This window comes from Rhinatrema bivittatum, chromosome 2, assembly GCF_901001135.1.
Source record: "Rhinatrema bivittatum chromosome 2, aRhiBiv1.1, whole genome shotgun sequence".
Lineage (NCBI taxonomy): Eukaryota > Metazoa > Chordata > Amphibia > Gymnophiona > Rhinatrematidae > Rhinatrema > Rhinatrema bivittatum.
The window spans coordinates 588,445,679-588,471,364 of NC_042616.1; the positions used below are offsets into that span (position 1 = coordinate 588,445,679).

Here is a 25,686-nt window from a genome sequence, read left to right on the forward strand (position 1 = left end):
ACATAAATTGCAGGTAGATGTATTGTTTCAAATGTCATTGTTACTTATGTATAGTTGTCCACCTCATCCTGCTTTTAGCGGTTTTTTTCAGTTTATATTGTTTCTTATATCCTGTGTAGGTATTGGATGGAAATGTCTGTTCTTTCATTAAAAATATATATATTTTTTTTTTTAAAGTATTATTTGAGTAGCATTGTGATTCCTTTCAAAAACATTTTTCCTTCTGTATATAATAGCAAAGGTGGAAATAGGATAAATATTGAAACTTGTTAGGTGAGTCTCATGCACAAGATGCTTCTCACCTGTGTCCTTAAGGCAGAATCATCACCCCCTTATGGTAATGCAAACTGAAAATATTTTCTGTTTTGAAAATCATATGCAGCACTTTAATATACAGTCCGGCTAACATGGGGAGAACCATTGAGATCACGAGTGATGTCGCTGATATGTATTAAGCTTCAGATCAGTATTTGTTGCAATAATTGCATTTACTTATTGTTTTGCTTTTTTACTTGTTACCACATGTTCAAAAGAAGCAACAGGCCTGAATGAAAAATTTTAAAAATTTAGCAATAGTGTTTACTCTGACCAGGCTTCTGCTCCTCAGACCAATAGAGGATGCTGCAAAGGCAACATTCACAGCCCCTGGGGAAGGGATGGAATTTTCAACATTGCTGAACAGTGACACCAAGAGTCTAGATTTAGGGTCCATGTTAATTGGGTTCCAAAGGGAGCCACAGTTTGTGACCCCTTACCCCAAGTACTGAGCTAAGGTAGGAGGAGGGATATAAAATCAGAAAAAAATCTCCAGTAAATATGAATGAAGGCTCATGGAGTTGTAGTTCAATAGAGGCAGGTTCAGGTTGAAAAACCAGACCAAAAAAAAAAAATTAATGATGACCAATGATGAATTTTTTTTTTTTGGCCTGGAAGTTTCCTCCTTGTCAACCTGAACCTGCCTCTCTATTGAACTACCATTAAAAAGGGAAATGATTCACCTCCTGAATCATTTTACATATGGTAGTATATTCACAATAGTGAATTTGATGATTTCTCCCCCTTAATATGGGTTATGTAATCAGATAAGTTGTAAATTTGGTAAATGTGATATTTTGTTTTATTATATTGGAAATCTGAGTTTACTGTCATTGTTTGTTTAAATTTAAATGAAAATTGAAAACAGAATTCATTATTTCCACAGATAGCTGACACAAATTGTTGTCAGTGACATCACCAATAAATAAGATGCATCTCTAGTGTTGACTGGAATGTATATTAAACTGTTCTGTAATCTTAAACATAAAATATTTTAGATTAACTGCATAGATTAATTGTAGTTGCCTTTTGTAGACTTTCTAATTTATCTTACTGCAGCAGTTTCCTTTTTCAGAAAGTCAAGTCAGAAGGATTGATGTTTGAACTCTTCAGACCCTCCAAGCATTGCTTTCAGAATTAAAACTCTGCCCCTTTCTGTGTCACAGTAGGCCACCTGAAGATGATTCTTCCAGTGATGAAGAGTCGCAAGAACTGAAAGACACCCTGAAAAGTGATGCTGCAGATGGGGAGCATATCAGCCATGGAACCACTACCTCTTATAAGAAGACTCTTCGGCTGTCTTCTGACAAAATAGTAAGTGGCAATCTGCTTCCAGTAAGTTTTATCATAAATCTAATGAGTGGTCAAAAATTCTGTTGTGAAAATCCGCTGATCTAGTTGGCCTACTTTCATGTGCTGTTTACTTCTGAGCTACATTATCGCGCAAATTTAAACCTCATGAATTGAATACCAACATGAACGGTTCCATAAATTTTACATAATGACTCCTCTGTATTTTAGAGGACAATTTTGAAATGTATGCTTTATATAGGTAAACATGTTTACACATGTAAATGATGTTTGAACATTTCCCCATGTCATTATGAATGTGACTAAATGCATGCTGTATGAAAATACATGTACCTTTAAGCTGTGTTGAGGGGTCAGTGCTGAAGACTTAGGCAGACACAGTAAAGTGCACAAGGGATTCCATTTTGAAATCTCTGCAAGTACTTTTCTCCCAGGGCAAGCAGGATGGTAGTCCTCACAGTTCCCTGTACATACCCGGATCAGTCCAGACAGTGGGTTGAGCCTCCTGTCCAGCAGATGGAGACAGACAAAAACTGAGCCTACCCTGCATCCCTTCAGTATTTGTCTGTCTCCCCCAGCAGATGCAGGCAGCTGAACCTGCAGTTCCCTTTCTTCCTTAGTTTCCATTTCCCTGTGGGGGGTTTTCTCCTCATAGTTGGCAAGATCAAGCAAGTATTACCTATTTCTGCCAAAGTTTAAAAAAAAAAAGCTCTGTTTACTGTCACGGAGACAGCTCTGTATCCTCGCTCTTCTGGGGGCCTAGGGGGGCTTGCCCCTTGATTATTCAGCCTAGGCTCCCTTTCCAGGTGACATGATTGTTTGGGGCGATACAGGTGGTCCAGTCACTCCCCCTCTCTGGCTGCTTTGAACCCTAGACATTTAATTGCCTGGGTCTCCTATCAGGGAAACTCATTCCCCTGCAATTGCTCAAACAAATAAATAAATAAATACAGAACGATTTTGGCAGCAAGACAGCCTTACTTTTACAGCTGCTTTGCTTCAGGGAAGGTAGCGAGCAGGGTTCGCTCATCGGGGCAGCCCAGCTCAGCTGATTGCCTTCTCCGGGGCGGCTCTGTTTTTTTATCATGCCGCATTCAAATGTGTGTCTAGCCTGCGGGGAGCCTGCCTAATGGCTCTCCTGCGATGGGCTTTGCGCCGGGTGCCTGCCGGGTGGGGAGGGCCCCTCCGCGGCAGCAACGAGACCAGCGACCCAGGCTTCTCACCGTGTGGCCAGGCCGTTCCCTGCACGGCAAGCCGCGGGAACGGTGGCCATTTTGGGAGCAGGTTTCTCTTCTGAATCAGGGCTGCAGGAAGGAGGGAGAGCCTGATTCGCATATTTCTCCCCCCGATTTAAGTCCCTTGCATTCCCCAGAGGGGATCCCTGATCCTCCCTCCCCACCTCCCCCTCCCCCTCTGCCAGGGAAGTCTAGGCCTAGATTTTCTACAGATTTTGTGCTTTTAATGCACAAATCCTATTTGACTAGCCTGCAGGAAGAGGATGACCCCCTTCCAGGTCCCCCTCCTACAAAAATCCCTCGGATGCCTACTCCGCAGCCTCCTGCGGTGCCAGATGAGCAGGGCTTCATCAGGGTCAGGATTTTAAACCGTGCTGGGGAGGAGCCAGCTGTTGTAGTACATGTGGGCAGCAATAACATAGAAAAATGTGGGAGGGAGGTTCTGGAAGCCAAATTTAGGCTCTTAGGTAGAAAGCTTAAATCCAGAACCTCCAGGGTAGCATTCTCTGAAATGCTTGCTGTTCCACGCGCAGGTCCCCAGAGGCAGGCAGAGCTCCGGAGTCTCAATGTGTGAATGAGAAGATGGTGCAAAGAAGAGGGATTCAGTTTTGTAAGGAACTGGGGAACCTTTTGGGGAAGGGGGAGTCTCTTCCGAAGGGATGGGCTCCACCTTAACCAGGGTGGAACCAGACTGCTAGCGCTAACCTTTAAAAAGGAGAGAGAGCAGCTTTTAAACTAGAACAAAGGAGAAAGCTGCCAGTCGCTCAGCAGCGCATGGTTCGGAGGGAGGTATCTTCAAAGGATACTAATGATGCATTAGAATTAGAGCATCCCAACAGTGAGGTTCCAATAATAAGAAAAGTAGTCCAAGTGACTGTAACTAAAAACTCACCTGAGCTAAAAAATTCTAACTTGTCCTTATCAATTAAAAAGCAGAATGAAATTACAAACAAAAAACACACTTTGAAATATTTGTATGCTAATGCCAGAAGTCTAAGAAGTAAGATGAGAGAATTAGAATGTATAGCAGTGGATGATGACATTGACTTAATTGGCATCTCAGAGACATGGTGGAAGGAGGATAACCAATGGGACAGTGCTATACCGGGGTACAAATTATATCGCAATGACAGAGAGGAGCATCCGGGAGGTGGTGTGGCACTTTGTCTGGGATGGCATAGAGTCTAAATGGCATGAGACTAAATGCACAATCTAATCTTTATGGGTAGAAATCCCTTGTGTGTTGGGGAAGAGTATAGTGATAGACGTATACTACCGTCCACCTGGCCAAGATGGTGAGACACACAGTGAAATGCTAAGATAAATTAAGGAAGCTAACCAAATTGGTAGTGCAGTAATAATGGGAGATTTCAATTACCCCAATATTGACTGGGTAAATGTACCATCGGGAATGCTAGATTGATAAAATTCCTGGATGGAATAAATGACAGTTTTATGGAGCAATTGGTTCAGGAATTGTCGAGAGAGGGAGCAATTTTAGATCTAATTCTCAGTGGAGCACAGGATTTGGTAAGAGTTAACGGTTGTGGGGGCCGCTTGGCAATAGTGATCATAATATCATATTTAAATTAATGACTGGGGGTGACAGTAAGCAAATCCACGGCTCAGGTGCTAAACTTTCAAAAGGGAAACTTTGATAAAATGAGAAAAATACGTAGAAAAAACTGAAAGGAGCAGCTACAAAGGGAAAAGTATGCAAGAGGCATGGGGTTAAAAAATACCAACCTAGAAGCACAGTCTAGATGCATTCCACACATCAAGAAAGGTGGAAGGAAGGCAAAAGAATTACTGGCATGGTTAAAAGGTGTGGTGAAAGAGGCTATTTTAGCCAAAAGCGATTCATTCAAAATTTGGAAGAAGGATCCAACAGAAGAAAATAGGATAAAGCATAAGCATTGGCAAGTAAAATGTAAGACATTGATAAGACAGGCTAAGGAGAATTTGAAAAGAAGTTGGCTGTAGAGGCAAAAACTCACAGTAAACATTTTTTTAAATATATCCGAAGCAGCCTCTGAGTGAGTCAGTTGGACCATTAGATGATCGAGGGCTTAAAGGGGCACTTAGAGAAGATAAGGCCATTGCGGAAAGATTAAATGATTTCTTTGCTTCGGTGTTTACTGAAGAGGATGTTGGGGAGGTACCCATAATGGAGAAGGTTTTCATGGGTAATGATTCAGATGGACTGAATCAAATCATGGTGAACCTAGAAGATGTGGTAGGCCTGATTGACAAACTGAAGAGTAGTAAATCACCTGGATCGGATGGTATATATCCGAGAGTTCTGAAGGAACTAAAAAATGAAATTTCAGACCTATTAGTAAAAATTTGTAACCTATCATTAAAATCATCCATTGTACCTGAAGACTGGAGGATAGCAAATGTAACCCCAATATTTAAAAGGGCTCCAGGGGCGATCCAGGAAACTACAGACCGGTTAGCCTGAATTCAGTGCCAGGCAAAATAGTGGAAAGTGTTCTAAATATCAAAATCTCAGAACATATAGAAAGACATGGTTTAATGGAACAAAGTCAGCATGGCTTTTACCCAAGGCAAGTCTTGCCTCACCAATCTGCTTCACTTTTTTGAAAGGATTAATAAACTTGTAGATAAAGGTGAACTGGTAGATGTAGTGTATTTGGATTTTCAGAAGGCGTTTGACAAAGTTCCTCATGAGAGGCTTCGAGGAAAAGTAAAAAGTCATGGGATAGGTGGCAATGTCCTTTCGTGGATTACAAACTGGCTAAAAGAAAGGAAACATAGAGTAGGATTAAATAGACAATTTTCTCGGTGGAGTGGGCAGTGGAGTGCCTCAGGGATCTGTATTGGGACCTGTACTTTTCAATATATTTATAAATGATCTGGAAAGGAATATGACGAGTGAAGTAAACATATTTGCAGATGATACAAAATTATTCAGAGTAGATAAATCACAAGTGGATTGTGATAAATTGTAGGAAGATCTTGTGAGACTGGAAAAATGGGCATCCAAATGGCAGATGAAATTTAATGTGGATAAGTGCAAGGTGATGCATATAGAGAAAAATAACCCATGCTATAGTTTCACAATGTTAGATTCCATATTAGGAGCTACCACCCAAGAAAGAGATCTTGGCATCGTTGTGAATAACACATTGAAATCAGTTCAGTGTGCTGTGGCAGTCAGGAAAGCAAATAGAATGTTGGGAATTATTAGAAAGGGAATGTGAATAAAATGGAAAATGTCATAATGCCTCTGTATTGCTCCATAGTGAGACCACACGTTTAATACTGTGTACAGTTCTGGTTGCCACATCTCAAAAAAGCTATAGTTGCGATGGAGAAGGTACAGAGAAGGGCATCCAAAATGATAAAGGGGATGGAACAGCTCCCCTATGAGGAAAGGCTGAAGAGGTTAGGACTGTTCAGCTTGGCGAAGAGACGGCTGAGGGGGGATATGATAGAGGTGTTTAAAATCAAGAGAGGTCTAGAATGGGTAAATGTGAATCGGTTATTTACTCTTTCTGATAATAGAAAGACTAGGGGGCACTCATGAAGTTAGCATGTGGCACATTTAAAACTAATCGGAGAAAGTTCTTTTTCACTCAATGCACAATTAAACTCTGGAATTTGTTGCCAGGGGATGTGGTGAGTGCAGTTAGTGTAGCTGGGTTTGGATAAGTTCTTCTTTACATTGTTATTTTACTTAGTGCTCACCTCTACCTTCTAGGCCTTTCCTGTTCTTCCCTTAACCTAGTTCTTGTAACTCCCTATTCAATATAACTTACCTTTTCCTTCTAATGTTATAATACCCCAGTTCTATGTGAACCAATATGATATGCTCCATGAATGTCGGTATAAAAAAAGAGTTAATAAATAAATAAAATGAATAAGTTCTTGGAGGAGAAGTCATTTACCTGCTATTAATTAAGTTGACTTAGAAAATAGCCACTGCTATTACTAACAACAGTAACATGGGATAGACTTAGTTTTGGGTACTTGCCAGGTTCGTACGGCCTGGATTGGCCACTGTTGGAGACAGGATGCTGGGCTTGATGGACCCTTGGTCTGACCCAGTATGGCAAGTTCTTATGCTCTTTTGAAAGTAGGCAATTGAGGGAGAAAGGATACCAAGAGGATGTCATTACCACTCTTCTTCGTGCTCGCAAGACGGGTTTGGAAAGTCTTTGAATCCTGGTGTGGCGAGCAGGGAGTCTTTCCGCATCAATCCTCTGTGGTCAAATTCTGGTCTTTTTGCAGCAAGGCCTCAGTAAGGGCTTGTCTTTTAACTCCCTCCAGGTACAGGTAGCGGCGTTGGGCTGCCTCAGAGGCAAACTTCAGGGGATGTCTCTGATGGCACATCCTGATGTGGTTCGTTTTCTCCGCGGAGTGAAACAATTGAATCCTCCGGTCCATCCTGTATGTCCGTCCTGGAGTCTCAACTTAGTCCTTAATGTCTTGTGTGATGCTCCGTTTGAGCCTCTTAAGATGGCCTCTTTAAAAGACTTAACTCTGAAAACAGTGTTTTTTGTGGCGATTTGTTACACTAGGAGGGTATCAGAATTGCAAGCTCTTTCTTGCCAGGAACCTTTTTTACGGATTTCAGATTCGGGAGTCTCCCTCCGAACAGTTCCTTCCTTTCTTCCTAAGGTGGTTTCAGCTTTCCATTTGAATTAATCTGTGGAATTACCAGCTTTTCCCAGTGCAGAGGCGGATCCTTCTTACGAATGAGAATTGAAGCGCTTGGATGTCAAGTGAATCCTTTTGCGTTATCTTGCAGTTGCTAACACCTTTCGTCTCTCGGATCATCTTTTTGTTCTATGGAGTGGCCCTAAAGGGGCCAAAAAGCATCCAAAGCATCTGTTGCCCACTGATTGAAAGAAGCTATTGCTTCCACATATATTTGACGTGGTCGCCCAGTGCTGAAGGGTTTGAAAGCACATTCCACTCATTCACAGGCAGCTTCCTGGGCGGAAAGTCAGTTGTGGCACCGCAAGAAATTTGCAGGGCAGTGAGCTGGAAGTCTTTGCATACTTTTTCCAGGCATTATTGTTTGGACTTTCAGGCTTCAGAAATTGTCACTTTCAGCGACTCTCAGGATCCCATCCCAGATAGAGCAGCTTGGGTACATCCCAGCAGTCTGGACTGATCTGGGTATATACAGGGAAAGGAAAATTAGTTCTTAACTGATAATTTTCGGTCCTGTAGTACCACGGATCAGTCCAAATGCCCGCCCAGTGAGGGTTTTCAGTTCTTGAGTCCTCTCGCACTGTCATTCTAGTGTATCTTGATTGTTCTGGCTATCTTTTTCATCGGAAGGAGGGTATAGATCTTTCCTTCTCCTACGCAGAAAGCTCACTTGTTTATAGCTTTAGCTACTTAGTTCTTCCTTGTCCGTTACTTGATATGCCTGTTCAATAATGTTATACAAATGCTTGGGTACTTTTTATACTGAGGAGCTGCAGGTGGCACACCAGGTTAAGATGGGTGCCCTCAAAGTTTTTTTCTATCTCCATCTGCTGGAAGGGAGACAAAACCCAACAGTCTGGACTGATCTGTTGTACTACAGGAACGAAAATTATCAGGTAATAACTAATTTTCCTATATAGATTATGACTTTTTGGGGTTGGGTGTCTTCTCTTTTCACATTTTTGTTTGATTACGTCAAGCCTTAGTTCACCAGAGCATCATTGCCAAATGATGCTCATCTCCATTATTGCTACTTTATGGACACTTTTTGTGTATTGTGTGGCAGGCTTTTTTGATTTGTTTGGTTGGTTTGTTTTTCTTGAAGTATTTAGAATCTCGTTCTAACTTCGTAGAATTACAAAGAGTGACATCAAGTGCTTTTTTAGGATTGTTAGTGTTTGTTGCATGTTTTCTTGCACAGTTAAGAACTAATTATCAATAAAGATAGCATGCTGACAATTAATGCAGCAAGAGATGGCTACTAGTAAAAATCGAAATTGTATAATTCAGGCAGTCATTTTTCTCTTTTCTACATTTGGTTTTGCATCATGGTACTATTTTCAATTAGGAATTGCTGAACCTAGCAGGAAAAGTTCTAATTACAATCCATGCTGCATGAATATTAGTCAACAATACTGCCAACATATAAAATTCATAATAATCAGATAAAATAAAAAGCCAGCATACTGGGTCCAGGGTAGGAAAGACTTGTTGGTAGGGCTGCTGATATCTTGGGTGCTAGGTTGCAATGGTAACCTGGATTTGAAGACTAAAGGAGCTCAGAATATTGAGGTTTGAGCATGAGAGGGAGTGCAGCCACTGGGCTGCACTGCTGAGGGACAGGGGGACTAAGCACTCACACTGGCAAGGCTCAAGGTGGGGAAGGTTGATAAAACATTAGGAGGCTACAAAATCAAAAGGGCTGGAGTGGGGAGAAGGGAGGATGGCTGAGAGCAAGGGAACTGGTGGGGAAGAAAGTTAAGTGAGAACATGGGAGTTGGAAGATATCAGGAACACTAAAGGGGCGTAACAGAGAGAAGGGAGAAAAACTAAGAAAAGGGAGTTAGGGAGAAGCCACAGGGTTTGAGGAAAGTGGAGAGCGGGGTCTGGGGTTAAGGAAAGTTAGGGGAAGATGAGAGAGGAAGTAGGGGTGAGAACACTAGAGGGCTATAAAAACAATGTGGGTGAGAGACTGGAAAGGCAGAGATTGGCGGGGAGGAATATTTATAGGGCATTGATGGGATATGAGTAGAGATGTAGAGGGAAATTGATGAGACAGAAAATGAGATAAATATTGAGGAAGAAAGATGGATGCTGAGAAGTAACATACAAGTTGTCAGGAGGAAGTCCCAAGAGATAATGCATTCGTTAGATTATGAGTGTCCACCACAATCAGCAAGACAGTTTGTCAATCATGAGTGCAATCTTGTATTGAGCTTTAAGTTAGAAAAATTCACAAAATTCAACATAGTAGAGTGGTAAGCCCCCAATACGGACCCACCAGTCTATTTACTGTCTCAAATTTTGTCCTGTCATTTTAATTTATTTATAACCTTGTTCCAGATAGTGGAGATTTTAATTCAAGACCTAATGCAATGTGTGAAGGTACCCTTGTCTGTCTCACATTTATGACATTGACTGGACTGCACCATGCTTACTTTGTACACCTATGCTTAAATGCTTGTATACCCTGTACAGGAATGACTTAAAGCTCTCTTAAGGGAATTCCTTCCATTGAATGTTTATAGTATAAATCCTCTGCATATCATCCATAGGTCTGTGTTTAGGTCCGTTTACTATTTCAGTAAAAGATTGTAAAGGAGACTCGGCAAACATTGTCCATCAGACCTTTGTATAACTTGGATATGGATATGCTTCCATTAGAGAACAGAATGATCATTTGGTCAAATGCTGGCATAAAAAAGACAAGTAGGTTAGATAAAATAGTGTTTGAAAGAAAAAAGTGAAAAATATAAAAAAAAAAAAAAAGAATAGGAATAATAGTAGCATCTGTATATAGGGCTTTTGCACTGTGGATGGGGTTCCCCTACCCAGGAGGAGAACAGTAAGTATGGTGCCAGGGATCCCCTCCTTCCAAGGTGCATAGAACTTGCATGAGACTGAAGGATTTTCCCCTCAGAATCCAGGAGGAGAGAGAGAAATTGTGTGGGGCCAGGGAATTCCCTTTCTGACAGCAAGAATAAAATTGTGCCAAAAAAGATGTGATTTTTACAGATTTTCACTTATTTGAATTAGTAGTAGTAGTAAAAATGTATGTCTCTTCAAATTTTATTTTTGGTTTTGTATAGGAAAGACTGAAACTCAAAGATGGTCCAAATGATGTTGTGTTTAGTATTACAACCCAATACCAAGGAACCTGCCGATGTGAAGGAACAATTTATCTATGGAATTGGAATGACAAAATCATCATTTCTGACATTGATGGAACAATTACAAAGTAAGTAATGTTTGGGGTGTTCATGTTTCATGTAAGAAATATAGAAACTCACAGCAGATAAGACTACAGGACTCATCTAGTCTCCCTGTTTTTACTTTCTTCTGCACCACAAAAGGAATTACATAAGATATGCCATACTAGCAGCCCGATACTGTAAAACCGCGGGAGAGTGGACGAACGCCCGCTCTCCCGGCGCACGCACCGGCCCTTCGCCGGTGCGAGCTATCCAGTATGCTCCAGCATGCAAATTAGGCGACGCGGTGCAAACAAGGGAAAGGAGGCGCTAGGGACACTAGCGCGTCCCTAGCGCCTCCTTTTGGCCTGGAGCGGCGGCTGTCAGCGGGTTTGACAGCCGACGCTCAATTTTGCCGGCGTCGGTTCTCGAGCCCGCTGACAGCCACGGGCTCGGAAACCGGATGCCGGCAAAATTGAGCGTCCGGTTTTCGGCCCGTCAGCCGCGGGCCGAATTCAAATTTTATTTTTTTTTTTACTTTTGGGGACCTCCGACTTAATATCGCTATGATATTAAGTCGGAGGGTGCACAGAAAAGCAGTTTTTACTGCTTTTCTGTGCACTTTCCTGGCGCCGGAAGAAATTAGGTCGGCGCTAATTTCTTAGAGTAAATGTGCGGCTTGGCTGCACATTTTACTTACTGGATCCCGCGCGCATACCTAATAGGGCCATCAACATGCATTTGCATGTTGAGGGCGCTATTAGGTGCCGCGGGTGGGCCGCGTGTTTTCCTCCCCTTACTGAATAAGGGGTAAGGGAAAACACGCGTCCAGAGCAGGCTGACAGTGCGCTCCGACGGAGCACACTTTACTGTATCGACCTGTAGGTCAGACCAAGGGTCCATCAAGCCCAGCATCCTGTCTCCAATAGTAAGTTACAGGTAGCTAGCAAGTATCTACACATTAAATAATTTATTTATTTTATGTACCCAAATATTAAATATTCTCATTCTGAGAAGTACACAAAATAGAAAACATTTTTCATTCTACTTTAAATTCTTTGCTGGGGTTTGAAGTATGAATTTTGTTTCCTTAACTCTTTTGAAAATGCAGGTGCTTAAGTCAACAGTTTAAATGAACAGTGATTGCCTGAGCAAGAATTTGAAAAGAAATCAAGAAAAAACATGACCAAAATACCTACGGGTTTTTTTTTCACCCAGAGGTTTTTCTGTTTCTTTTGGACTTCAAGCTCAAGCTTAATCAAGTCGGGGATTTGGCACAATAAGCTTTCATTGGCAAATGCCCAGGATTTTTTTCCTGACATTTTTTTTTTTAATTCCCCTCCCAACCCCCTTGTCACTGCAATGGCAGTCCTCATCAAGATTCCTTCCAAAACCCTGCCATCATAAACCCTAAATCTCACCACTCATTATTGACTCCCTCTCCCCAGGAGCCTCCACAGCATTTGTAGCCCACCAGAAGACCTGAGCTGGGAATCAAACATAGATCCTTTCTGGTAGGCTGGCCTCCAAAATAACAGTTGCTTATCTATAACAGCTGTCCTCCATAGACAGCAGAATAAATCAGCCACACAAGTGGGGGGATATTATCATACAATACTAATGTGGGATCTGCTCTCTCAGAGCTCGGAAAGACCTAGAAGTCTTTCTGGTATATGCAGGTGTTCCCATGCAGCCACCACTGCATGTCTCCTCAATCATTTCACAAGCTAAGTTTCAACTTTGGGGGAGGTAGATGGGATAGTGCGGCTGATTTATTCTGGTATCCATGGAAAATATCTGTTAAAGATAAACAACGTTGCTTTCTCTGTGAACAAGTAGGAGCAAATTCAACTACATAAGTAAGGATTCCTAAACTGAGGGCTGCATTCTAGTATTTCTCTTTCTGAATAAGGAGGATTTCCATTTGGTTGAAGAGTGGATGGGGGAAAATTGAAGCTTTTTTTGTTTTGCTTTTTTTTTTTTTAAGAACTATTTGGCCAAAGTTACTATCATTGTGAGAATCTTCCTCAAAGTAATAACCTTTGTTAAATATGTGTATAGAGGACCAGGTTACCGCTTTGCAGTTGTCTTGAATTGAAATAGAGTGAAGGTGTGCTATAAAGTTGCAATTGCTCAAATTGATGAGCATTGACTTTATTTAAAAGTTGCATTCCAGTATTAATGAAACAATAGAAAATACAGGCAGAAAGCCATGCACAGAGGTTTTGTTTTTTAACCAGTAGGGCCTTCCTTAACTGGGTTATAAGTTAAGAATGATTGATTTCCTCTGCCCTCAGGCAGGGCCAGTTCATACCAAGTGGGTTATGCACCTCTACCGGTGGATGGTGATGGAGTAAAGCTGAAGTCACAGACATATAGCCCTGCCCCGACATCAGACCCCAGTATCCTCAGTCTCGAGCAGATGGTGGACATGCATCTCCCTACTTGGGGATTGCTTGTAGTAAAAATAAAAAAATAAAGGAAAAAAATAAGAAAATGTTTGGAAGCTTGAGTTCCTGAGATAACACTGGTAGGTCCCTCCCTTAGATGAGCATCTTGAGTCCAGCAGCCTAGTTTGGCGTAGACTTAAAAAAGAAAAAAAAAAGTGGTTGAGGACTAGGGAGGCTTGGTAGTGAAGGCTTTCACTCTCTCTCCCCATAGCCGGAGACCCGTTCGTACTCTCAGCCATGGAGAGCTGAGCTCAGGTAAAGGAAAGTTTTCTACATAAATAAAGGAACAGAGATGATAGGGAGGTTTTATTTCCCCTATTACTTTCCTTACCGGGTCTTCTTCCCTTGGTGTTAGTCAGCGTTTTTTTCCTCTTCTTCTCTCTCACTTCGGGAAGCTTAGTGAGGTGCGGAGTCTGTGCTAGCTCGGCAGGTTGAGCAGCCTTTGGCTAGGCCCAGCTTTCAGGTTTGGTTTCTCCAGCTACATGGTAGGCCATGGTGGTATTTTTTCCTGCGCACTTGCATATGCGCATTCCCATCACGCAGCGTTGTGATGGTGTTGATGTGCATATGCACGCCTACTTTTGCGCATAAGGTAACAGTCTATGTTTATGTGCTTAGGTACGCGCTGGGTTGCCTGTGCGTGTGATTCTACGGCCTTTCAATGAACGCGTATTTATGCATTTACTTCATTTTTACTACAGAGAAAACACGTATTCATCAAAAACAACACTATATATTATTTTGTTTTATGGGACCATCGTATAAACCCCAACTGTTGATATCTTTTAGCTCACGGGGTGCAGTTTTAATCATAGGTCCAATTTTTTGAGGATTTTTTTAAAGCATTTCAAAAAAAAATTTTTTTTTAAAGTGCACTATTTCCCTTAGTCATGGAAATGAATTCATGCCCAACACATGTTCTTATGTTCTTAACACGGTACCATGTTCCGCAAAGCTGCTGCTTCAGGGGCTGGAATCAAGATGTTTCAGAGTCCACAAATATTCTCTTTTCTTTTCAGTCCCATAATTATTTTTGAGTAAACGCGACTGCTGATTTCTTCAAAAGCGCATTGTTATCCGTCACAAACTCGGTGTTTTCATAGGGTTTAGAAAGCCAGTTTTTAAACTTGTTACGTAATGACATTGCATGATCTGGATCATGCTATGTCAGATGACTTTGACAGGGATTGGAATTCTCCCCTTTGAAAAGGGAGAAATCCCACTGGATTCAGAACCACATTTGACTCTATTCTGCTAGAGTTTCTGGGAAGGTGCTAGGTGTGAATGGGGGTGGTGCTATGGAACTTGCAAATGTAGGATCCCGTATTGGCCACCTTACACAAAGCATGTTTCTTTCCCCTCCTGAATCCAATTTAAGGATAATTAACCATTGAATGGAGTGCCCAGAAGCAATTTTAAGGAGGGGTCATACATTAGTGGGTGTTGTACCCTTTGGATCCGAAAGCAAGGATTCAGTTGCGATTTCCAAGGGTAGATACCTTGGTATGCATGGTTTCCAGGCGAACTGTCATTACAGTGGAAGGAGGTGCAATTCTAGAAGGTGCTTGGCATAGGAGATTATCCTTATGTTCAGACCTTTGAATCCATGGCACTGCCTTGCAGATTGATTCTTAGAGCTGCTTGGTAGCTTGGGCTGGTTTGCATCTCTCTCAGAAGACACAAGGAATGGGCTCTGATATGAGAGGAACTGTACAAATCAAGAAAGTATTAATGATAGGAAGTCATGAACTAGTCTCTTCGAGCAGCAAATTAGAAATTTGTGGTTGAGCGGAGCTGCAAAGAAGTCTGTGGCCTTCCCCAAAGTCAAAAGGGGATCTTCACTGTGCTGGAGGGGAGAAACCATTCGTTAGGTTGAAAGGATGATTCTATGAGCCCAACAAGATATTGTCTTTTCCTGGAAGGTAGAGAGCATGTTATGTATATCTTAAGATCGCCAATTATGTGTTTTGCAGGTTTCCTTGCATAGCTTCAAAGATCCTGTCCCTACTTGTTTATGAAATATATTGCCATTTGATTGTCTGGATCTGAAATACCTTTCCTCTTAGCCACGGCTCAAGTACTAGGAGAGCTTGGAATATGGCCCTCAGCTCCAGAAGGTTGATTCAAGATTTTGTCTCTTGAATGGTGAAGGCTATTTGCAAGCAAACCATGTTGAGATGGGCTTCCCTTCCCTGGGAGGAGAAATCTGTAATTACTTGTGGGGCTTGTGGAGAATGAAAAGCTTGAATACAAAAAACTGATGCTACTTACCTAGTCCAATCAGCTCCGGGTTTCCAGAAAAAACAGCTTCCCCACCACTCTGTAGTAGTAGAATCTGCTCAGAAGAAAGCAAAGAGATCCCAGCCTCATTCTTCTGCCCCGCCAGGCAGAGAGCAGAAATCCCTGGACGCCTTTGGACAAAAAGTATTTCAAGGGTCTATGTTGATGGCACGTATAGCAGGCTACCAGCTATACATGACCCAGTACACTAGAAACCTGTGGAAGCAAGTGCAAGATTTCTCAGACACTATGCCAGAAGAATTTCAAGAGGGTCTAACTTCCATATTCCAGAAAGGCCTTGACACTGGGGAAACATGAGGTGAGAGCTGTCTACGACATCTTTGACACCGCCTCAAGAGTGTCAGCAGCAGGCATAAGTGCCAGACGATGGGCTTGGTTAGAAGCGTCTGACTTGCGTCAAGAAGTCCAAGAAAGATTGTCAGACCTCCCTTGCACAGGGGACAAATTATTTGGGGAGAAAATAAAAGAAACAGTTGCGCAAACCATCATATGAGATTTTGCGACAACTTTCTACTGTTCCCTCTGACTTTTCATCCACCACAAAAAGGCAGTTCAGAAGGGATCCCAGGAGGCTAACCTACAAAACCCATAGGTATTATCCTCCCCCACCTCGGTCTCATCCAACCAGACCCCATCAGAAAGGTCAACCTCGCCAACACAGTCCTTCCAAGACACAACCAGCTTCGCAGACGGGTCCTGCATCAGGTTTTTGACTCCCTTCTAGAGAGCAACAGCCAACCTCCAGCAAATTTTCCTGTAGGAGGCTGCTTGTGCCACTTTGCAAACATATGTCACACAATCACAACGGACCAATGTGTCCTTTCTGTAGTAACCCAGGATAACCATCTAAACTTCCTTACCCTTCCACCAGACTCCCCACATCGTCCTGCATGGAGAACAACCAAACCATTCACCCATTCTCGAGGAGGAACTTCTAAACCACCTCCGCTCCAGTGCCGTAGAACTGGTTCCCACGGTTCAGCAAGGGAAGGGATTCTACTCCCGTTATTTTCTAATTCCAAAAATGTCAGGCGGCATTCGACCTATATTGGATCTACATGCCCTAAACAAATATCTACGCAAGGAAAAGTTCAGGATGGTAACCCTAGGCTCCATGATCCCTCTCCTCCAAAAGGGAGATTGGCTTTGCTCTCTACATCTTCAGGAGGCATATTCTCATATAGCAATAACCCCTCCACATCGAAAATACCTAAGATTCTTAGTCAGTCACCGACAATACCAATACCGAGTGCTGCCCGTAGGCCTAGCGTCAGTACCACGTGTGTTCACAAAATGCCTAGCAGTAGTAGCCGCTTACCTACGACAACAAAGCATCCACGTCTATACCTTTCTAGACGATTGGTTGCTCAAAGGTCCATCCCAAGAAGTAGTTCTACACTTCCTTCATCTCACTCTTCAGCTACTACAATCCTTGGTGTTTCTAATAAACTATCCCAAGTCCAATCTCACTCCATCGCGTACCCTCTCCTTTATTGAGGCAGATTTAGACACTAGGCAGGCCAAAGCGTTTCTCCCAAGGAATCAAGTGCACACGTTATCCACCTTGGCCAAAACAATACAAATTCACCGAACCACAACAGCTAGTCATCTCTTAAACTTGCTAGGTCACATGATCCACTTCACCCCAATGGCTAGTTTAGCCATGAGAGTGACACATTGGAACTTAAAAATGTCCAATGTGCCACTCATGTGGCACATTGGACATGTGCCACATGAGAGTGGCATCCTGTTTCCAACAGTGGCCAATCCAGGGTTCGCACTCACAAAGCGGGGAGTAGCTGGCTTGTTACGGCGGTTACTACCCCAAACCAAATGTGCCTGATACTTCACTTTTGATGCATATCCAGCATGGCTCTCTGCTTCAACGGCATGGGAGAAGACTGATACATCATGCATTTCCAGCATAGCTCTCTGCTTCAACGGCAGGGGAGAAAAAAACTGATACTTCACGTATATCCAGCATAGCTCTCTGCTACAACGGCAGGGGAGAAGAAAAAACAACCAACAAGGGCTGTACAACATAGTCTGGGTAAAACAAATAAGCATGGGTGTAGCTTGCTTATTGCGGCGGTTACTACCCCTACTACCCCTAACTAATCAAGCTAGACATTTCACTTGGATGCAGCTCCATCACTGCTCGCTACATTAATGGTGGAGGTGGAAGGGAAATAGAACCAAGAGCTAAGAGAAACAGATAAGTATGAGAGAAAAAATGTGTGAGGCTTTCTGGGCAGACTGGATGGGCCGTTTGGTCTTCTTCTGCCGTCATTTCTATGTTTCTATAAGAACCTGGCAAGCACCCAAACACTAAGTCTATTCCATGCTACTGTTGCTAGTAATAGCAGTGGCTATTTTCTAAGTCAACTTAATTAATAGCAGGTAATGGACTTCTCCTCCAAGAGGATCGTGTGGTAGTCCGCACTCACCCTAAATTCCTACCAAAGGTAGTTTCTGATTTCCACTTAAATCAGTTCATAATACTTCCTACCTTTTTTCCAGGGCCTCACTGACAACCAGGTGAGCGGGCTCTGCATTCCTTGGACTGTAAACATGCGCTCACCTTTTATTTGGACCACGCTGCAGCCCATAGGAAGTCCACCCAACTGTTTGTCTCCTTCGATAAAACCAGATTGGGAGCTCCGGAGGGCAAACAGACCCTGTCCATCTGGCTGGCGGACTGCATTTCTTTCTGCTACCAATAAGCAGGCCTTCCGCTACAAGAATGCATAAAAGCGCATTCAGTAAGAGCCATGGCAATGTCAGTCGTGCACCTCCATTCTGTACCTCTTGCTGACATCTGCAGAGCTGCCACATGGAGTTCCCTCCACATCTTTGCAGCTCATTATTGTCTCGACGAGGCTGGCAGACAGGATTCCATCTTCAGCCAGTCTGTCCTACATAATTTGTTTCCAGTTTAACAACCCAACTTCCTTCCTGCGACCCACTATGAAACTCAGGCTGCCCTCCTGCCCAAAACCACCCCTGTTGTGCCTGTTGCATGTCGTTGGATGCTTTTGGTTCACTCTATTCGGGCATCCTGTAGCTCGCTATTCACCCATATGTGAGGACTACCATCCTGCTTGTCCTGGGAGAATGCAGAGTTTCTTACCCGTAACAGGTGTTCTCCCAGCAGGATGTTAGTCCTCACAAAATCCGCCCGCCATCCCGCGGAGTTGGGTTTGCTTACATTTTTATTATCTTATTTTTCACTCGTACTTTTTGCTACAAACGAGACTGAAGGGGGACCCCTACTGGAATCAGGGTTGATGGCATGCTGGGCATGCTCAGTGTGCCAGTCAAACTTCTAGAAACTTTGACAAGAAGTGTTCCATGATTGGGCTCCATCCTGATGATGTCACCCATATGTGAGGACTAATATCCTGCTGTCCTGGGAGAACACCTGTTACAGGTAAGCAACTCTGCTATACTGGATCAGACCAAGGGTCCATCACGTTCAGCATCCTGTTTCTAACAGTGGCCAATCCATGCAATAAGAACCGGGAAAGTACCCAAAAACTAAGTCTGTCCCATGCTACTGATGCTAGTAATAGCAGTGGCTATTTTCTAAGTCAACTAAATTAATAGCAGGTAATGGACTTCTCCTCCAATAACTTATCCAAACCTTTTTTAAACCCAGCTACACTAACTTCACTAACCACATACCCTGGCAACAAATTCCAGAGTTTAATTGTGCATTGAGTGAAAAAGAACTTTCTCCGATTAGTTTTAAATGTGCCACATGCTAACTTCATGGAGTGCTCCCTAGTCCTTCTATTAAAAGCAATAAAGGAGAGTCAAGCTGCATCACTGAAAATGGGCAGAATTTACTTATTTAGAATTATTTGTATTCCCTCTATTACTAGATCCTGTTCGAAGCGGATTCCTCATGTTTAATCATAAAACATATGTCATAACATAAGATATTTCAAATGTGCAAAACTATATATATAAAACAAAATAATCATCATACTCATAAAATAGGATACTAAAAAATAACCTGAATCAGCTGACAGTTCAACCGCAGTTAGCAAATGCTTCATGGAACAAATGTGTGTTTAAAAGTTTCCTAAAACTTTAGACTAATAGCTAGGGGGAGGCTGTTCCATAAACTAGGTGCCACTATAGAAAAGGCACAATAACATGTTTCCTTTAAACAAACTTGTTTTTTAGTAAGCTTAACAAGTAAAAATAGGTCTTCAGAATGCAGAGCTCTTGCTGGGTGGTATCATTTTAGCACTTCTGTAAGATATGCAGGGCATTTCTTCTGGAGAGCTCAAAGTCAGGGTTAAGGTTTTAAAATAGGGGTAATGTGATTGTGCAAGGAACTACCAGAAACCAGGCATGCTGCTGCATTTATAAATAGTTGTAAGATTGCCAGTTGACACTTAGGTAGGCCCAAGTACAAAACATTATAATAGTAAAGCACCAAAAGGACAAAAGCCTGAATAACACATCTGAAATCTTTACATTCTAAAATATATTTGAGATGCTGTAACTTCCTAAACTTAGAAAAGCCATTTTAAACTACTAATTTCGTTTTGGAATGGAAAATAAAAGAATTATCTAATAGATTTCGGACGGTATCTAAAACAGGTACAGCAGTACCACATATGGTCAACTGAGGGGCAATAAGGTCAGTTCAGTTATGGAGAATCATTAAAGCCTTGGACTTTCTTAGATTAAACAGAATGCCATTATCGTTTGTCCATTTCTTGACAGTGTCTAAAATCTGGTGAACCAAATTGTATGTTTCTGCCAAATCTTTGGAAACTGGAAATAATAGTTGGATATCTTTGACGTATATTTTAAAGACAATCTCCAATTTTTTTTTATTTACAGCAACTTCTGGACTGCCCAATTACCAGACTTCTATTCTGGGCAGTTTACAGCATAATACACAATATAAAACAAATACAACATTTAAAACAGCATAAACAACAATTGAAGAAAACCAGCATATAACTCAACCAAAAGCCTCACAAAATAAGTTAGGCTTTACCTGCTTACGAAGGGTACTTTTACTCTTGTAACTGCCGGATATTTCCGGAAGGTATCACAACACAGAAGGTTTAAAAATCAAAATTTTCCCTATCCTAATAGTCAACACACATGCAAAGAAAATATCTAAAAATATCTAAAAATAATACTGTAAAGTATATTTCCCTGTACGTACCCGGATCAGTCCAGACTGCTGGGTTTTGCCCCCCCTCTAGCAGATGGAGACAGGAGTTTACAAACTAAAACTCCGCCTTAACTAGGCTGGTGCCACCTACAGTCTGGCAGTCTTCTTCTGTCTCCTAGCAGGTGGAGAGGGTGCAAAACCTACAGCTCTTAAGGATTTACAGGATCGTAAGCTGGAGATACAGCTTAAGAAGATCTTCGAAGTCTCCGCTCTTGGAGTGAGAGCGGCTATCTGTAGCAATTTTTCCTTGCGGACAGGGCTGCGGTGCGCCCAGCAGCTTTCCGCTAATGAAGCTCTCTCGCAGGAAGAGGCGCTGCAGGCGGCTCGCTTGGAGGCGGTGATTGCCTATAGCGCGGATGCTTTTTATGATTTGCTTCGTACCTCGGCACGTGCTATGGTTTCTGCGGTGTCGGCGCGGCGATTGCTATGGCTGCGCCATTGGGCGGCGGACGTGTCATCGAAGGCTCGCTTAGGTTCGCTTCCGTTTAAAGTTACTTTTCGGTAAGGAGCTGGAGGATTTGATTGAGTCGTTAGGCGAGAACAAGGTGCATCCCCTGCCGGAGGACAGACCGCGGTCTAGAGGGGCTCCGGCCTCGAGGGGCTGTTTCCGGGGAGGTCGCAGACCCCGTAATGCCCGGGGGTCGGCATCCTCCTTTCGGCACAATGCAACCCGGCAGCAATCATACACGCAGTCCTTTCGCAGGCGCCGGTTTGGCAGACCAGGGTCCGGTACCGGGGCGCCGGTCGGTAAGCCTTCCCAATGATGGGCTGCCGGTCCCCTCCCCGGTTCCGGTGATCGGCGGCAGATTGGCACGGTTCGCCAGGGAGTGGGCCAGAATCACTTCGGACCAGTGGGTGCTGGAGGTGATAAGTCACGGTTACGCGTTAGATTTTGTACAGCGGCCCCGTTCGTGTTTCATGGTGTCGCCGTGTGGGTTCTCTGAGAAACAGCGGGCGCTACGGGGAACGATTCGGCATCTGCAGGAGCTAGGCGCGATCGTTCCGGTGCCGTACCACGATATTCGCAGCGGCCGGTACTCCATTTACTTCCTGGTGCCAAAGAAAGAAGGCTCTTTTCGTCCGATCCTCGACCTCAAGGGCGTCAACAAGTGCTTGCGGGTTCCGAGATTTCGTATGGAGACTCTACGGTCGGTCATTGCCTCGGTGAGGCAAGGAGAGTTTCTCGCGTCCCTGGATCTCACGGAGGCATATCTGCATATCGGGATCCGCGCGGACCACCAACGCTACCTCAGGTTCGCCGTGTTGGGGCAGCATTTCCAGTTTCAAGCGCTACCGTTCGGTTTGGCTACAGCCCCGCGGACGTTCACGAAGATCATGGTAGTGGTAGCTGCTCACCTTCGCAAGGAAGGGTTTCTGGTTCATCCGTATCTGGACGATTGGCTGATCCGGGCGAAGTCCGAACGCCTCTGTTAGATAGCGGTGCAACGAGTGGTCGGATTGCTGCAAAGTCTCGGCTGGGTGATCATTCGGGCCAAAAGTCAGCTGGTGCCATCTCAATCTCTGGAGTTTTTGGGAGCTTTGTTCGACACTCGAAAGGGCATGGTGTATCTTACGCGGGAGCGCAGAGACAAGTTGCAGATTCAAGCCAGGTGGTTGTTAGTCCCAGACTATTGGCATGGGTTTGGCTATCTACAGATGGTGGGGTCTATGACTTCCACGCGGGAATTGGTTCCCTGGGTGTTCGCTCATATGCGACCCTTACAGTTGGCTTTACTCTCCCGCTGGAACCCGGTGTCGGAGCAGTTCCATCTTCCATTGCCGCTACCGCAGTCGGCCCATTCCAGCAAGGCCTGGTGGCTTTGTCCAGACAACTTGACCCGTGGAATTTCGTTGGCGGGTTCCCTCGTGGACAGTGGTCACCACGGATGCCAGCCTGTATGGATGGGGCGCGGTGTGTCTTCGGAAGTCTGTGCAGGACACATGGTCCCCGAAGGAAGCGTCGTGGTCCATCAATCGGTTTGAGACCAGGGGAGTGAGGTTAGCCCTCCGGGAGTTCCTTCCGTTGGTCCGAGGCAAGGCGGTCAGAATTCTGTCGGACAATGCGACGACGGTGGCCTACATCAACCGGCAAGGCGGCACCAGAAGTCTACCGGTGGCCGCCGAGGCTCGGCAGCTAATGACATGGGCCGAGCGACATCTCCAATGCATAGCGGCGTCGCACATTGCAGGAGTAGAAAACGTTCAGGCGGATTTCCTCGGTCGCAATCGGCTGGATCCCGGCGAGTTGGAGTTCGCGGACGTAGCGTTTCAGCTCATTTGTGCCAGGAGGGGGACATCGGTTCTAGATCTGATGGCGACATTCAAGAATGCCAAGGCTCCGCGATTCTTTGCTCGCCACCGGGAGACAGGGGCGGAAGGCGTCAATGCTCTGGCGTTGCCCTGGCCGGAGGTGCTCCTCTATGTCTTCCCTCCGTGGCCGCTCATCGGACGGACGCTATGGCGCATAGAGCTTCATCCATCGCCTGTGGTACTAGTCGCACCTGAGTGGCCGCGGCGTCCTTGGTTCGCGGATCTCCAGAACTTGACGTTGGAGGACCCCATCCGGTTCCCGTATGTGCCGGACCTACTACATCAGGGTCCCATTTGTTTCGACCAGGTCGAATGCTTTTGTCTAGCGGCATGGCTTTTGAGAGGCGTAGGCTGAAGGCCAGGGGGTATTCGGATGTGGTGGTCGCGACTCTGTTGTGGTCTCGCAAGGCTTCCACGTCCCTAGCGTATGTGCGAGTCTGGAAGGTGTTTGAGACGTGGTGCATTGCACAGGATCTAAGACCCACGCGGGCCTCGGTGCCGGAGGTGTTACGTTTTCTCCAGGATGGTTTGTCCAAGGGGTTGTCTTGCAGTTCTCTTCGGGTGCAAGTGGCGGCTCTTGCCTTGTTGCGGGGTCAGATCCAAGGAATGTCTTTATCCTCGCATCTGGATGTCGTTCGTTTCCTCCGAGGGGCTAAACACTTACGTCCTCCGTTCCGTTCCCCTTGTCCATCCTGGAATCTGAATTTGGTTCTGAAGGCTTTGTGTACCGCTCCCTTCGAGCCTATCCGCAAAGCTACAGTGAAGGATCTGACTCTGAAGGTGGTCTTTTTGGTGGCGATTGTGTCGGCGAGAAGGGTGTCGGAGCTTCAAGCCTTGTCTTGTCGGGAACCCTTTTTACGGATTACGGAATCGGGAGTTTCACTTCGTACTGGCCTTCCTTCTTGCCTAAAGTGGTGTCTGCGTTTCATCTTAATCAGACGGTGGACTTGCCTTCGTTTCCAGAGACGGATAAGTCACATCCTAGTCTTGGGTACTTACGTCGGTTGGACGTGAGAAGGGCACTGTTGTGTTATCTGGAGGTGACGAATGCCTTTCGGATGTCCAACCATCTTTTTGTGCTGTGGGGCGGTCCTCGTCGCGGCCAGGCGGGGTCCAAGACTACTATTGCCCGTTGGTTGAAAGAGGCAATTAGTTCGGCGTATCTTCTGCAGGGCAAGTCTACCCCTGCGGGACTAAAGGCCCATTCCACGCGTTCTCAAGCTGCCTCCTGGGCGGAGTGCAACCAGGTGTTTGCGGAAGAAATTTGTAGAGCGGCAACCTGGAAATCATTGCATACATTTGCTCGTCATTATCGCCTGGATGTGCATGCTCCAGGTAGCGGCAGTTTCGGAGCAGGGGTGCTAAGAGCGGGACTCTCCGGATCCCACCCTATATAAGGTAGCTCTGGTACATCCCAGGAGTCTGGACTGATCCGGGAACGTACAGGGAAAAGAAAATTAGGTCTTACCTTAGTTAATTTTCGTTCCTGTAGTACCACGGATCAGTCCAGAGTCCCACCCGTTCGATCTGCAGTAAGGAGGGAGAGTCCGGTGTGTTTGAGGGGCTGTCTCTCTGTCCTTTTCTGAGTCTTTTCTATCTATTTGTTATCGTTGGCTCGGGTTCTGGTCCCATTTGGGGGTGTTGTTGAGCCAGTGGTTTTGGTTGTTAGGTTACTGTATATAGTTCGTTTGATGTTGTATTGGGGCTTCATCTGCTTTGACATTAAGTAAGACTTCCAGACTGTAGGTAGCACCAGCCTAGTTAAGGCGGAGTTTTAGTGTGTAAACTTCTGTCTCCATCTGCTAGAGGGGGCAAAACCCAGGAGTCTGGACTGATCCGTGGTACTACAGGAACGAAAATTAACTAAGGTAAGACCTAATTTTCTTATTTTCTCTGCGTGTGTGTTGGATATTTCCGGAAGGAATTCCACACAAGTGTGCTACATACAAAAAAGTCCTGTTCCTTGTTTCCTGCAGTCTGGCCATAGCCACTCCAGGGAATGACAACGGAGGCCTCTCGTGAACCTAAATACCTATTAGGAACATATAATATTTAGAAACCACAGTCTTCAGGTAATCTTGGCCCTCCCCGTGAATCTCGATTATGATATTTTAAATGTCGTTTTTTGATTAACCAGAAGCCAATGTAAAGCTTTCAACACTGGGGTAGTATGGTCCTTTAAAGGGGCTCTGGTCAATAAATTGGTGGCTGCATTTAAAACTAATTGCAATGCCCTAAGATGAAATTTTGGTAAAACTATATATAGGGCATTTCAATAGTCAAGGCTTGGAAAAACAAACACCTGTTTTACTATCCTAAAAGCTCCCTTACCTAAAATATATTTGAACCTTCTTTATTTCCAAAGTTTAAAAAATCCCGCTTGTACCACCACCCGCAACTGCTCCCAGAAGGAAAATTCCTTATCTACTAAAACTCCCAAATTTTTTATCAATGACTGAACAGGGAGGGTAAGATTATCTAAAAATAGATGGGTGGGAAAACTAACTGTAATGCTCCTAGAAATTTGGAGGACCCCGGTCTTTGATACATTTAACAACAAACAGTTGCATTGCATCCAGACCTTCACCTATCTTAAAATACTTTATTTATTAAAGTATCATTTACATCCCTTCCAACAGAAAAACCTTCTAAATGTTATCAGCATAAGCCATGGAAAAAAAAAC

At 44.2% G+C, this 25,686-nt stretch overlaps 1 protein-coding gene across 8 annotated transcripts in view; it reads left to right on the plus strand.

The window, feature by feature from the left end:
- Window positions 1-25,686, plus strand: part of LPIN2 (lipin 2) — a 397,530-nt gene that overhangs the window by 296,635 nt on the left and 75,209 nt on the right. For all 8 annotated transcript variants that reach the window (XM_029591076.1, XM_029591075.1, XM_029591073.1 and 5 more), the window contains 2 exons: window positions 1,482-1,629; window positions 10,637-10,785. In XM_029591076.1, coding sequence (XP_029446936.1) covers window positions 1,482-1,629; window positions 10,637-10,785 — 297 coding nt within the window. The remainder of the gene's footprint in view (window positions 1-1,481; window positions 1,630-10,636; window positions 10,786-25,686) is intronic.